The 15,348-nt window shown below is 44.5% G+C and overlaps 1 protein-coding gene across 3 annotated transcripts in view; it reads left to right on the forward strand.

Annotated features, from left to right (window-relative positions):
* MYO16 (myosin XVI) overlaps window positions 1-15,348 on the forward strand; it is a 518,782-nt gene that overhangs the window by 178,822 nt on the left and 324,612 nt on the right. For all 3 annotated transcript variants that reach the window (XM_070800476.1, XM_070800475.1, XM_070800474.1), the window contains exon 5: window positions 13,273-13,381. In XM_070800476.1, the coding sequence (XP_070656577.1) occupies window positions 13,273-13,381 (109 nt within the window). The remainder of the gene's footprint in view (window positions 1-13,272; window positions 13,382-15,348) is intronic.

Genomic DNA, 15,348 nt, shown 5'->3' on the forward strand with positions numbered 1-15,348 from the left:
TTTATCTCTTTCAATGAAGAAATTATGAGATCCATGTTTTTTAAAATAATTTAATTTAGAAATCTCCAGCCAGAACTTGCCAAATGAAAATCACTCTGACAAATTCTGTAGGTTATATTCTCTTAATGATTGTAGTCTGTAAGAAAAGTAATATTTAAACCCTCCAAAGACTTTTACTTTGAGAACTATGTAATTTGCAAACATCTTAACAAACTTTCAGAATTCTATGTTAAAATGCGAATGTAGATGAGGTGAGGGTTACTGTTTCATAAAATGCACACATTATACCCTTGCTTTTATGACTGTCCTGTATTTTTGGTATTTGTTTGCTAGGCATGTTACTGTTTGCTAAATCATTGATAAGTGATGACTCAGGAAGAAAGGAGCAGTCTATATGCCCAAGAAACTGGGAAAATGAAGGAATGTTATATGAAAGAAATGATGTGGAAAAGTGCGATTAGACTATGAAATATATTTAAATTTAATCCAATTTGACTTCCTAGGCATTAAAATGCAAAAGAAAACTTAGTTTGGGAACAGTTTTTTAGACACAAGTGCTGGTGCTCCTTTCTGTAATCCTTGAAGAATATTATTAAAACAGTGGGCTAGGGCTTTAAAGGTTACAAGTCAAGTCAGTCAGTCGTGTCTGACTCTGTGACCCCATGGACTGTAGCCCACAAGGCTCCTCTGTCTATGGGGATTTTCCAGGCAAGAATCCTGAAGTGGGTTGCCTTTTCCTTCTCCAGGGGACCTTCCCGACCCAGGAATAGAAACTGTGTCTCCTGCTTGGCAGGAAGATTCTTAACCACTGCACGACCTGGGAAGTCCTGTTTTTTTATGCATTTTATGCATATTTTTTTGAGAAGGAAATGGCAACCCACTCCAGTGTTCTTGCCTGGAGAATCCCAGGGACAGGGGAGCCTGGTGGGCTGCTGTCTATGAGGTTGCACAGAGTTGGACACAACTGAAGTGACTTAGCAGCAGCAGCATGCATATTTTTATGCATATCATGCATCCAATCTTAGCTTTCTGTGAGGCCTGTGAGGAGCTAGTAAAGGGTGCTCTGCAAGCTCGAGAGTAGAGAGTCTGAGCTGGTCTGAGAGGCCTGGGAAGCAGTGGAGTAAAATCCAACAGACATCTCCCTGGAGAGCCTGCCTTTGGGAGAACATTTCCTAAAACCCAGTGATTGTGAGTTGAGACTGGTAACCATGCAAATGAAGGAAATACTGATGATATATTTTGCATTGAAGTCAATAGTAATATTGACCTTTGAAATGTAGGCATTAAAGAAGAGGAGGGGATTTTAGAATGAACTAAAGCTTTCTGATTCTGAAAATTGGGAGAGAGGTTGCAATGTACAAAGAAAGCAAATAGCAGCCAAGAAATCTTTTTCCATGAGAAGGACTGTGAACTTCTTTGAATATTTGAAGGTCAGGATCAATAGGAGACAGGAAGACATCCACCTGGGGAAGTCTAGGATGCAGTTAGTTCTGGAACTCAGCAGAGAGAGAGAGGAGTCTTATTTGTATACACAGGGTAACAGAAGCCCTCCAGTAAATCAGATCAACCCATGAAAACGTGAAGTCCGAGAAAAAACATGGGAAATGGGGCCAAAGTAAACTAATCAAAAGATTCTGAGAGAAACAGGATGCTAAAGAGAAGACTGAGAAAGGCGAGCCAGATTTAGAAGGAGAATCAGAAGCTTGTATTTCATGACAATGAAAGTCAAGGGGATAAATGCCTTGAGAGTTTCCTTGTGGTGATGGGAGGACTATACTCATCGCAATACATCTGCTGCCTAAGAACCTTCGAGTTGCGAGCTTTCGACGATGGGAATGTGCATTCCATCAAGGCCTGAGTGGAGCTGCAGCTCGCCCTGTGTCTCCTATCGCTGCTGCTGGTTCAGCTCTACCATCGCCCACCTCCTCTCCCTCCTCCAGCCTGTAACTCTTCTTTCCTGTTCAGTGGATTCCAGCCCCTGGATGCCAGCTGCTGTACTGGCTTATGCTACTGTACTGGAAGATTTTTGTATTATTTGTGTGAAAAGAATTATAAATCTATTACCATACAGTATTTATAGCCAATTAATTGTGTTAGAGAGTGAAAAAGTTGGCTTGAAGCTCAACATTCAGAAAACGAAGATCATGGCATCCGGTCCCATCACTTCATGGGAAATAAATGGGGAAACAGTGGAAACAGTGTCAGACTTTATTTTTGGGGGCTCCAAAATCACTGCAGATGGTGACTGCAGCCATGAAATTAAAAGATGCTTACTCCTTGGAAGGAAAGTTATGATCAACCTAGATAGCATATTGAAAAGCAGAGACATTACTTTGCCAACAAAGGTCCATCTAATCAAGGCTATGGTTTTTCCTGTGGTCATGTATGGATGTGAGAGTTGGACTGTGAAGAAGGCTGAGCACCAAAGAATTGATGCTTTTGAACTGTGGTGTTGGGAGAAGACTCTTTAGAGTCCCTTGGACTGCAAGGAGATCCAACCAGTCCATTCTGAAGGAGATCAGCCCTGGGGTTTCTTTGGAAGGAATGATGCTAAAGCTGAAACTGCAGTACTTTGGCCACCTCATGTGAAGAGTTGACTCATTGGAAAAGACCCTGATGCTGGGAGGGATTGGGGGCAGGAGGAGAAGGGGACGATAGAGGATGAAATGGCTGGATGGCATCACTGACTTGATGGACGTGAGTCTGAGTGAACTCCGGGAGTTGGTGATAGATAGGGAGGCCTGGCGTGCTGCGATCCATGGGGTCGAAAAGAATTGGACATGACTGAGTGACTGATCTGATCTGATCTGAATTGTGTTAGTGCCTTGGCTGACTGCGTTGGAGTTAGGAACAAATTGGACTTAGAGCCACGCTCTCAGAATGAAACTCGTTCGTATCTGGGGGACTTACTGTATAGGAAAAGCTAGTCATTGAAACATGAAAAAAGCAAACCTCTGAGAAAACTGCGATCTGAATCCTTACATCAAGCGTAAAAGCATCTTAAACTTTACGTGGTTTCCCTTCTGTACGTACCTAAATATTACAACATAGGACTTGAAAACTGTCATAGAATTTTCTGCACCACAGAAGGAAAAGGAGATAAAGGCCCTGACATCATAAGGCACTGGAGATAAACCCACATGAAGACCAACAACACAACATGTTAAAGGGACAGAGAATATTCACAGCCTGTATTCTCAGCTTATTGCTAAATAGACCCAGAAAAGGCTGTGTTTTCTCATAACAGATAACACATGTTCTGATTAGTCAAACAGGCTTTTTTTTTTTTTTTAAAGCAGAATAAACATCAGAATGGTATTGGACAATAACTGTATGAATGGATGATGAATGAATTCGGAATGTCCTGGCTCTTACCTGGCTCTTTCAGGTCTTAGTCAACAGGTATTTACTGAAATTTGTGTGCTTCCAGCAAAGCAGTCTATGGGAAGAAATCAGTGGCTTCATAGAACATGTAACATGTGCCCAGTACTTGAAATGATGTTGAACTTAACCGTAACCATGTGGGGGATCTTTATGAACCCTCGAACCCGTGATCTCTCTTCTTACTTTGTTTTTCTCAGAAATTCATATTCAATAGGCTTGCTTACGAAACTGTATCTTTTAATTGGATGGTTGACCTTTAACTATACTCTGGCCATTGACTAATTCAAATGTTACTGGAGCCAGCTCATCAGATCATTGTTGACTTGTCTCCAGTTTTACTCCTCACCGTTGAACTTAGTAGATTTAAAACTTGCCAGGGACCCAAGAGAATGGTCGTGTGTTTTCATCTCATTGCATCTCATAGTTTTGTTCATTGTTCAGCTTCAAAGATCAGTTCAGTTCAGTCCAGTCGCTCAGTCGTGTCTGACAATTTGCGACCCCATGAATCGCAGCACGCCAGGCTTCCCTGTCCATCACCAACTCCTGGAGTTCACTCAGACTCACGTCCATCAAAGCAGTGATGCCATCCAGCCATCTCATCCTCTGTCATCCCCTTCTCCTCCTGCCCCCAATCCCTCTCAGCATCAGAGTCTTTTCCAATGAGTCAACTCTTCACATGAGGTGGCCAAAGTACTGCAGTTTCAGCTTTAGCATCATTCCCTCCAAAGAAATCCCAGGGCTGCTCTCCTTCAGAATGGACTGGTTGGATCTCCTTGCAGTCCAAGGGACTCTCAAGAGTCTTCTCCAACACCACAGTTCAAAAGCATCAATTCTTTGGTGCTCAGCCTTCTTCACAGTCCAACTCTCACACCCATACATGACCACAGGAAAAACCATAGCCTTGACTAGACGGACCTTTGTTGGCAAAATAATGTCTCTGCTTTTGAATATGCTATCTAGGTTGGTCATAACTTTCCTTCCAAGGAGTAAGCATCTTTTAATTTCATGGCTGCAGTCACCATCTGCAGTGATTTTGGAGCCCCCAAAAATAAAGTCTGACACTGTTTCCACTGTTTCCCCATTTATTTCCCATGAAGTGATGGGACTGGATGCCATGATCTTCGTTTTCTGAATGTTGAGTTTTAAGCCAACTTTTTCACTCTCCATTTTCACTTTCATCAAGAGGCTTTTTAGTTCCTCTTCACTTTCTGCCACAAAGGTGGTGTTTTCTGCAGATGACATCTGAGATCATTGATATTTCTCCTGGCAATCTTGATTCCAGCTTGTGTTCTTCCAGTCCAGCTTCAAAGATAGTTTTCTCAATATAAAGATCACACATGTTTATTGTATAAAATGGAAAGACACCCACAAATGTATAGAAAATTAATATCATTCATAATTCCTTCACATAGTCATTGGATATATATATATATATATATATATATATATATATATATAAAACTTCTTGCTTTTGTGTTGTTCTTTTACTTTAATACTAACTTATCTAAATTTCTTTTTCTATTTTTTGGCTGCACTGCGCCTCATGCGGGATCTTAGTTCCGAACCAGGAGTTGAACCTGTGTCCCCTGCAGCAGAAGCAGGGCATCTTAGCTACTGGACCACCAGGGATGTCCCCACTGAATATATTTTGATGTATTTTTAAATCAGTCTCATTCTCCTTTCTCTCTTCCCCACACATGTAAAATTCACACAGAATTTATCTGATATTAATATATACATCTTGGTAGCCTATTTATATTCACTTTTTCTGTATTTCTCCAGGCCTTAAAATTTTGTTCTGCATCATGGTTTTCAATGGTATGCAGTGGCATCATAAAATGTCCTTAACTAAGTATTACCCTCTTTTTGGCGTGTTTTCACTACTTTCTATTCTTACAATACTCTTATCACATCATCTTATGATTAGGGCAATCGCGTCTCATGCCGTATTTGTACCTAGGCCAGTCTTCCATGTGTGTGCTTCCCCTGAGGCTCAGCGGTAAAGAATCCGCCTGCAGAGCAGCAGGTAGAGAAGACACAGGTGGGCTCCCTGGATTGGGAAGGCCCCTGCAGGTCATGACAACCCACTCCAGTATTCTTGCCTGGAGAATCCCACGGACAGAGAAGCCTGGTGGGCTATAGTCCATGGGGTCGCAAAGAGTCGGACATGACCAAAGCGACTTATCATGCATTTTTTTTTTATTTTAGATTTTTAACTGTCGTGCATACCCATATTTTCAAAAGCCAGAGAGTTTTCCAAGGCTTATTGGAGGCTCTGCAAAGGTCAGCCCTTCTGTCTTCTCTTTAGCTCTACCCTTCAAATTTTTCCTCCCAGATACAACCACTTCTAACTCTTTTAGATGGTTCCTCTGACTTTTATATGTGTTTCGAGGTAAATAGCTATTTAGATTGGTACACCTTGATTTTTCATCTTCAGTGTGGAAGACAGGGCTTCAGCTCCTTTAACCCCTGGTTGGATACCCCATTCTGTCCACGTGCTCATCTTCTGCTCGTGGTCCCCTTAAACTTCCGTCGGATCACTGTTAGAGATTTCTTTAGTTAGGACTGTGAATGCCATTCACACCCCAGTCCCTTGGAATTCTACAGTTACCTTTTCTTTGTCTCAGGGTTTCTTTTCTTGGCATGGTTTACTGTTTAGCATGGCAGCCAGGCTACACATAAATATTTACATGCTCCCAAAGTAATAATTACTGACCTCAGAATGTTCACAGAGGGAGCTGTAAAAATGGGTTTCAATGTAATTTCAACTGTTAGAAAATTTTAAATGCTTGTCATACAGGTTTTCAATTTTTTATTACCATAGAAATTCACCATCATTAAAATCTCAAAGTACACTTTCACCATAATAAGCGCTTAATATGTAGTTCCTTGATGAATAAATGGATTTCTCAGCTGTATTGCCTCCTGTGTTATCTGCCCAAAAATCTAGGATCCAAAGGAAAATTATGTGCTTCTAGTTTTCTCTTTCTGCTTGGACAATGGGTATCGGTGAAAAAGCCTCTGCTTGGGACTTTGGGGATGCATGGACTTTGGGGTTCAGTTCCCTGTGTTCCCTGCCCTCTCAGGCAGGTGGCAGCTCTGAAGTCCTCTGGGTGGTCTGACTCAAGTAACAGGAGGGACGGAATGGCAAGATGGCGAGTCCTTCCTTCTCAGCCCTGTTCATCAGGGTTAGGTGTTCATCAGGGTTAAGTGGTCATCAGGGTTAAGTGTTCATCAGGGTTAAGTGTTCATCAGGGTTAAGTGGTCATCAGGTTAAGTGGTCGTCAGCATTAAGTTGCTCTGTTACGGCCGTCTGCTGGTGCACACCTGCCTGAAGCTTCTCTCTGACTTCCTTGAGACTAACAACTCTGACGTATCAGCTCAAGTTTGGGGAAAGGGGTTGCGATTCAACTGTTTGAGGTAGCCAGATTAAGGTGTTTCTCCACTAGTTCCTTTTGGTGGCTTGAATAATGCAGAATAAAATAGAATCCTTGCCAATCCATCTGTTTCAACAATAAGAGGACACAGTGGTGCAGAGTGGAGAGGGCAGGGACTGCACAAAAGCATGTGCATCATCATTTCCGTCTGCATCTGATCAAAATTATCTGTGTGCTCAGTCGCTCAGTCATTCATATCCAACTCTTTGTGACCCCATGGACTGCTGGGCTCCTCTGTCCATGGGATTTCCCAGGCATGAATACTGGATTGGGTTGCCGTTCCCTTCTCCAGGGTATATTTGTAACCCAGGGATCCAACCCAAGTCTCCTGCATTGCAGGTGGATTCTTTATTGCTGAGCCACAGGGAAACCTCTGAATTATTCCTGTAATGAATGTTAGATTCTAACCTTGCCATTCCTGCTGCCTGTATGAGTTGGTGTTCTACTGTATGGAAGAGCTTTCTTCTCCCATGTATCAGGGATTCATTCGTTTACTGATATAAGTATGAAGCCATGGGTTCCTAGCTGCAACTTCACAGCATAAAAACATCACTTGACCAGGTGATCTAATTACCTGCATCACCAGCGGGACTCAGGTGTCATACCTAATGTGACTGCCTGTGTCCTTGGCCTGCCAAAAATTTCATTGGAAGAACCTAATGCAAGAAGGTCTTAAGTAAAAATACAGATGAACTGTTTCAGCTGGAAGCACGCTAAAGAGAAAGGGGAATACAATAAACTGGGAGACTCCATATTCCATTCTGAGTCAGAGGGTGATGGCGATCAAGGATGTCATCAGTGAAATTAATGAAGCTCAGATATGGTTGGTGCTGTATAGGATAGAGTTTTTGTGATGTCAGATGTTCTGATTTTGATAACACATTTGAAATAATGTCCCTATTTTTTGAAGTATATACCAAAACAGAAAGCTATTGAAATGTAGCATATTAAAAAGCAGAGACATCACTTGGCTGACAAAGGTCCAAATAGTCAAAGCTATGGTTTTTCCAGTAGTCATGTATCGATGTGAGAGTTGGACTATAAAAAAAAGGACTGAGTGTCACAGAACCGATGTTTTCGAACTGTGGTGTTGGAGAAGACTCTTGAGAGTCCCTTGGACAGCAAGGAGATCAAATCAGTCCATCCTAAAGGAAATGAACCCTGAATACTCATTGGAAGGACTGATGCTGAAGCTGAAACTCCCAATACTTTGGCCACCTAATGCCAAGAGCCAACTCACTGGAAAAGATCTTGATGCTGGGAAAGATTCAAGGCAGGAGGAGAAGGGGGCAACAGAGGATGAGATGGTTGGATGGCATCGCCAATTCAATGGACATGAGTTTGAGCAAACTCTGGGAGATGGTGAAGGACACGGAAGCCTGACACGCTGCAGTCCCTGGGGTCGTAAAGAGTTGGACGTGACTTACAATTGAACAACAGCCACATAAATATCTCAGAGTAAAGCAACATGATGCTATACTCACTTTGAAGAGATTAGGAAAAATGAAAGAGACAAAGAGAAAGCAAAAATAGGGGAAAGTAAACTTACTGGTGAATTTGACTAAAGGGTAAAGTATTCCTTTCCCGGGGTTGCCATAATAAAGTTCTACAAGCAGGGTAGCTTGAAGCAACTAGCTTCTCACAGTTCTGGAGCCTAGAAGTCCAGCCTCAAGGCGTTGGTGGGGCCGTGCTCCTTCTGACACCTCTGAAGGGCGTCCTCTGTGTCTCTCTCCGCTCCTGGTGGCCCCAGCTACCTGCTGGCTTGTGGCAGCCGTCATTGCAGTCTCTGCCTCCTCCTCACGTGGCCGTCTCCCCTCTGTCTTCGTCCCCAGTGCCACTCTTCCTGTTAGGACGCCTGTCATTTACTTTACCGCGGAATCCTTATGGCATTGTAGCGATTCTCGTCAGCAGCGGTCCTGTTTCCACGTAACGGTCGCCTTCACTGGTACCAGAGGTTCGGGCATCAGCATTTCCTTAGGGGCCATGCAATTCAACCCATAAGAGACACACCGTGGTTCCTGGCACTGCGCTTGCAACTTTGAGCTAACTTGTAGTTATATCAAAACCAAAAGTTACCAAAGTATTTTCATATAAAAAGTGGTATTCGTTGATTAAAAGTCCATCAGGTACCCGTCTTTCAAATTTCAATATTAATATGCTCGAGAATTATTATTAAATGAAACATGGACAAGTTTCTATTCACTGACAGTAAATTGTTACATAAACTAATAAAACATTTACTTGCAGAAATGTGCATTTATTCGTTCGTATGTTATCTGACATGCAGGAAAGAAGATTCCTATTTGAGGAGAATGGGAGATTTGGATTCTATTTCGATACTCCCAGAGCAGAGTTTAGGACAAAGTGGGGCTTCCAGTTTGAATTACGAGAGAGGAGATGTATTCAGGACTCCCAGTAGGAACTATCCAATCCTCAACTACAAAAGCATTTGAGTACTTTGCTTTGCATAATACAACATTCATTTCCCTGATGAAACCAATCACAGTGTGATTGATTTTCTTGACGCCCAATGGAAGGACTTGCCTCAGAGTTCTGCTCTGCAAGTCATCAGCAGCTCCGTTCCAGGGGGACCCATTAGGAGCCATCAGCGCACATGAACCCTGAGTTCATCAGACTAAAGAATGACAATCAGCCAGGAATCTTGCCAGTGGGGTTTTTATATACATGTGCACAATTTCAGAATTCTGAGTTGAGAAATACTGCCTTTTCGGGGTGTCCCTTGGCCACATGTTTTACTACACAGGATCAGGCTTTCTGGGGACCTTGGCTAAGACCAGACAGTTGGACGGTGGGGACAGAGCCACCCCTGGTGGGATGTCTCACCCATGTCCAGTGACAAAGGAAGGGAGGGAGGGAGAGAAGGAGGGACAGAGGGACAGAGGAAGGGAGGGAAATAAAAAGGAAGGAGAGATGGGGAGAGGGAGGGATGAAAGAGTCTCCTGCAATTGTCACCTATTCTAGAAACAGTGAAGGCTGGAAACTTAAGTATGCGTAGAGTGATTTTGTAATTGTATGTATCGACTCTTAAAAACGCATGTCAGAAAATTTAGTTAAAAGTAACTTTCCCTGCAATCATAATCCTTTGCCTCAATTTGTAGTAACTAAGTTCAGTGTTTGGTTGCTTATTTTCCTTTTTTTCCGGTAAATAGTTTTTAGGATCTCATATGCGCCAGGCACTGTTGGGAACATAAAGAGAACCTAGCTGTGGTCTGTGATTAGGGAAGTTCCCGCCCCCCTGGGAAGGTCTGTGCATGGGACGACACCTGGTTTTTCAGCAGCATAGACCAGTGATTAGCGGGTGGAAATTTCAGTGAATGAACCCAAATGAAACATTCAGCACCACCTTTCGTTTTCAGACTTTCTCTGAAAAAGCCTCATTAGTCCTTAAGAAAGCATTCTCCCCCAGTGCCCTGCCTTCAGGGCTACCTCGATGCTGTACTATTTATTTTTGCTGTTACTGATAATATGTGACCCTTAATTATATTCGCTGTCATCTGCCACCCAGATGTCTGACATGGATAAGATTCTACCTGAAACATTTATGCATTGGGGAAAAAATAACTTCATTACCTCCTACCTGTGAGAACTGAATTAAGTAAGGGCGCCCTGTGGTTCTGTGTCTTAATTGATTCTTTAACCAGTGAAGCCAGGATAAATATGCAAAACCTTATTTGCCTGGTTGGAGACTAAGAGAAAAAAAAATCATTAGCAAATCTACTTCAGACTACTGCCTCAAGTAACCTCCTTTCAAACTCTGACTATGAAAGAAAATGAAAGGCACCGAGAAGATAATTTGACGTCTTTAGACCCTTAAAATGAAGTTTTCCTTAGGTAAGGGAAAATCGGAAATATCTAACGTGTTCTATTCAAATAAGGGAGTCTCTTTTTATGGCTATAGAAATGTGGTTCACTCTGGACGGTCAGGTGAACAGTACAGCTTACATGGAGGGAAAACATGAAGATTTGGAATGTTCTACCACTTTGACCTACTTTTTACTATAATTAGAGCAGTCTTTTCGAAAACCTGTGCAGACTTGCTAAGGCTTAGGGAAGCACTATATAGCTACACACACATTCAAACAAGGTGAGATCTCAGAACACTGGAGTGAGTCGCCATGCCTTCCTCCAGGGGATCTTCCTGACCCAGGGATCGAACCTGCAGCTCTTAGGCCTCCTGCACTGGCAGGCAGGTTCTTTACCACTCGCGCCACCTGGGAAAACCACTGCTATATGGCTATTTAATATATAAATGTGTGTGTGTGCTCAGTCACGTAGTCGTGTCTGACTCTTTGCTACCCCATGGACTGTAGCCCACCAGGCTCCTATGTCCATGGGTTTCTCCAGGCAAGAATACTGGAGTGGGTTGCCATTTCCTCCTCCAGGGCATCTTCCCAACCCAGGGACTGAACCCAGAGCTCTTAGGTCTCCTGCGTTGGCAGGCTGACTCTTTACCACTGTGCCACCTGGGAAGCCCCTAATATTATAAATATGCAAACTATTTAATATAAAAGGCTATTCCTTTTCATGTAAAGCCATGGGTTTGGATATTATATGAACCATATTAACTATATTCACAGTGCCATACACACTTGTATTCAGGAAGAAGAACAGGGTGAAGCGTTCGCTTTCTTGGCCTGAGTTTAGTGACAGGCTTTTGGGAGGAGACGCATGGGAAGTCTTGCCTGGTAAATTTTACGGAGCTCATTAAGGAAGGTAGAGACAGGGTAACAATTGCTGTGACTACTTGTTTATTAATAAGGATGAAAGCGCATCCATCATTGTGTTTGTGCTGGGGGAGGGGGAGCGTCAAGCAGGTGGGTTCAGAGGTGCCTGAGGGAGAGAGCCTGTGAAGCTGAAAGATGTCTGATAGTCGTATCCGATGTACTTCATCCATTAACGTCTCCGGATGATGCTTTTTTGTCAGAAAGCAGTTCTGGAAAGAGGAGAAGGCAATGGCACCCCACTCCAGTACTCTTGCCTGGAAAATCCCATGGACGGAGGAGCCTGGTGGGCTGCAGTCCATGGGGTCACTAAGAGTCCTACATGACTGAGCGACTTCACTTTCACTTTTCACTTTCATGCATTGGAGAAGGAAATGGCAACCCACTCCAGTGTTCTTGCCTGGAGAATCCCAGGGACGGTGGCGCCTGGTGGGCTGCTGTCTCTGGGGTTGCACAGAGTCGGACACGACTGAAGCAACTTAGCAGCAGCAGCAGCAGCAGTTTCTGGAAAGAGAAAAACCAGCCGGAAGCCATGAGCTCAGTCTTTATTAAAGGGACTGAACTGTGACTGTGCTGGACTTGCCTGTGGCTTAGATGGTAAGGAATCTGCCTGCAATGCAGGAGACTCGGGTTCAAACGCTGGGTGGGGAAGATCCCCTGGAGAAGGGAATGGCCACACACGCCAGTATTCTTGGCTGAAAGAATTCCATGGACAGAGGAGCCCAGCGGGCTACAGTCTGTGGGATCAGGCTTCATTAAAGCAATGGTAACATGAGGACAGCTCTGCAGTGAGTTTCTGCGGAGAGCAAGGAGCATAAGGATTTAACAGGATAGTCTGGGGAAGCTTGGAGTTCACACGGGACGTCAGAATCCGAAGGCAGGGCCACTGTGTCGTGCTAGGACAGCCAGGCTGCTCTAGTGCAGCGGGCACAGAGGTGTGCCTGGCTCAGCAGCCAGGGATTGGCTATTTGGGGTTTTTCAGGGGGGTTGTGGAGGCGGGGCTTCCCAGGTGGCGCTAGTGGTAAAGAACCCACCTGCCAATGCAGGAGACATAAGAGAAGCGGGTTCGATCTCCGGGTTGGGAACATCCCCTGGAGGAGGAAATGGCAACCTGCTCCAGTGTTCTTGCCTGGAAGAATCCCATGGACAGAGGAGCCTGGTGGGCTACAGCCCATGGGGTCGCAAAGAGTCGGACAAGACTGAGCGTCTTACAGCACAGCATCGGGGGTAGGGGTGGGGACGAGTACTTGGGGCTGGGCTCTTGATCCTCTCAAGGGTCAGTTGAACCTTTTGGTCCATCAGAGTTGATCACAAAACATCTACCATAATTTGTCTTCAAAAAATAACTCCAGTTTCCTATGTGATCCTGCCAGCTGTATTTAATGCGCACTTTCCTGGGTCGGTTTCCTAAATAGGCTAGAAATGCAAGTTTTGGTCTGCTTTCTGTATTAACAGTTGTTGATGTGTATTTGCTCAGTCATGTCCGACTCTCTTCTACCCCATGGACTGTAGCCCGCCAGGCTCCTCTGTCCATGGGATTCTCTGGCAAGAACACTAGGGTGGATTGCCGTTTCCTTCTCCAGGGGATCTTCCCAACTCAGGGATGGAACCCGAGTCCCTGCATTGGCAGGCAGATTCCTTACCACTGAGCCACCTGGGAAGCCCTTATGCTGACCATGTACATGTTCATTTTTCTTTTCCGCTTGTAGGCTGGAGCCAACGTCCTTCTCCAGGACGTCAATGGAAACATCCCACTGGATTATGCCACGGAAGGCACTGACTCGAGCTCCATCCTGCTGACCTACCTGGATGAAAATGGTAGGCTGATATTGCAAAAAGCCACGGAACAGTAGATGAAGAGAGAGGATGGTAGGATTCTTAGTGCATATATTTCAGCCGTGCTTCCATGAGTTCAGACAGATGTCATTCCCCTTGATTGTGTGAAACGAGGCCTCGTTCTGGGCACTGTTTCGTAGTCAGGTTCATCAGTGCACGTTTGCAAGCCGGCAGAAATCTGGAGGCCAACCGTAAAGGGACATTTTAACAGGCCCCCAAAGTCCCTAATTAGTGGGACTGGGTTTGTAATTATAATCTCTTGTCTGCTGGGAGGGGAGGAGAAGTGAATGAGCACAACTGAATTTGGGGCTAATGAGCGTGAGGTCGCATGCAGTCTCTTCTCTTGGGAGAACACGTCCAGCCTCCTAAGCATCTCATGCAGGTGAGCAAGGGCTCAAGTCAAGGGCAGTCTGCCCAGCAACTCTGCATCCATTCCTGGGGACACTTGGAAGCTCAACCCTTGTCAGAAGAAAGCCACGGTCGGTCCCGGTGCCATCCTGAAAAGCTGAGGCTGGGGACCCAGATGTGTTCCCTGACAGAGAATGCTTAATTGCACAGCCCCAGCGTGTAATTTCATGAGTAAGTCCAGCCTTGGCCAAGGGGGAGGCATTCGGAACCCTGAGTTCCATGTGGTCTTAAACTGAGAAGTATGCCCTGTCTTTAGTTTTTTTTTTTTTTCTTTCTGCGGTTCAGGTATAAATAACACCAAAGAAACTCCTATCCCTTCAAGTGTGATCTTTTGTCAGAGAAACGGTGTAGCGTGTCCGAGGGGCACGCCGTGCTGAGACTGTGCACTTCTCGCCTCCCAGAAAAGCCTGCACAGCTGCCTCTTTGTTCTCTGGGTCCCGCACCTCCTCCAGATCGCGCCTCTCAAAAGGTTTATTCTGAGGATGGCTTAGAATAATAATAATTAGTGCTTCGCAGCCATGGGTTCTTAAAAAAAATTGTCTCATTAATTCTGAAAGCAAGGTAAAGGATGTTATCTTCCCTGGAGACAGTGTGAGCTGAGCTGTGGGTCTGAAGGTCACCAAGTCACGAGTCACATCCCTGGGGTGACAGGCGGTAACGTGGAGTCACTCCCTGGTACCTGCTCCTTCCTGCAGAAGGGACCTTGAACTTTCTCACATCTTGTCAGCTGTGAGTTGTCGGAGTCAGACTCCACGGCTTCCAAAGGGAACAAGCTGAAAGCTATGCACATTCCACTGTTGGGAGGTCTATTATTTGGATCTTTGCAAAACTTGGGGTGCCTCAGAGTGAAGAACAGGGCTGTCTGGGGCTGTCTTAATTAGCTGGGCCACTTTTGTAGCATGGGCTTCCCTCATAGCTCAGTTGGTAAAGAATCCACCTGTAATGCAGGAGACCCCAGTTCGATTCCTGGGTCGGGAAGATCTCCTGGAGAAGGGATAGGCTACCCACTCCAGTATTCTTGGGCTTCCCCTATGGCTCAACTGGTAAAGAATCTGCCTGCAACGTGGGAGACCTGGGTTCCATCCCTGGGTTGAGAAGATCCCCTGGAGAAGGGAAGGGCTACCCAGCCCAGTGTTCTGGCCTGGAGAATTCCATGGACTGCATAGTCCATGGGGTCACAAAGAGTCGGACACGACTGAGCGACTTTCACTTTCACTTTTCTAGCATAGTTTCCTGTTCTTCTCACTGATCTGTTTTCCTAATAGCTACAGTTGTAGCTCTTTCTGTTTGGAAACTAAAATTAAGTATCTTTATTTATAAAATAATCAGTTTTGCTTCTATGTTTTTCCAACTCACAAGAAGATTTTGTTCCACGAGAACACTGAGTATTTGCCGGAGCGGTATTGCTATCCCATATAAAGAAAAATAAGTGCATTCTTGGTTTTAAAAACGATTAAGGAAAAAAATATAAGGGAGATACTGACTGGATGGTTGGGAGAAAAATCCATCACGATGCTGGCTGTCACAGTCTGTTTGTGAAA

The sequence above is a fragment of the Bos indicus genome, chromosome 12 (assembly GCF_029378745.1).
Source record: "Bos indicus isolate NIAB-ARS_2022 breed Sahiwal x Tharparkar chromosome 12, NIAB-ARS_B.indTharparkar_mat_pri_1.0, whole genome shotgun sequence".
Classification (NCBI taxonomy): Eukaryota; Metazoa; Chordata; class Mammalia; order Artiodactyla; family Bovidae; genus Bos; species Bos indicus.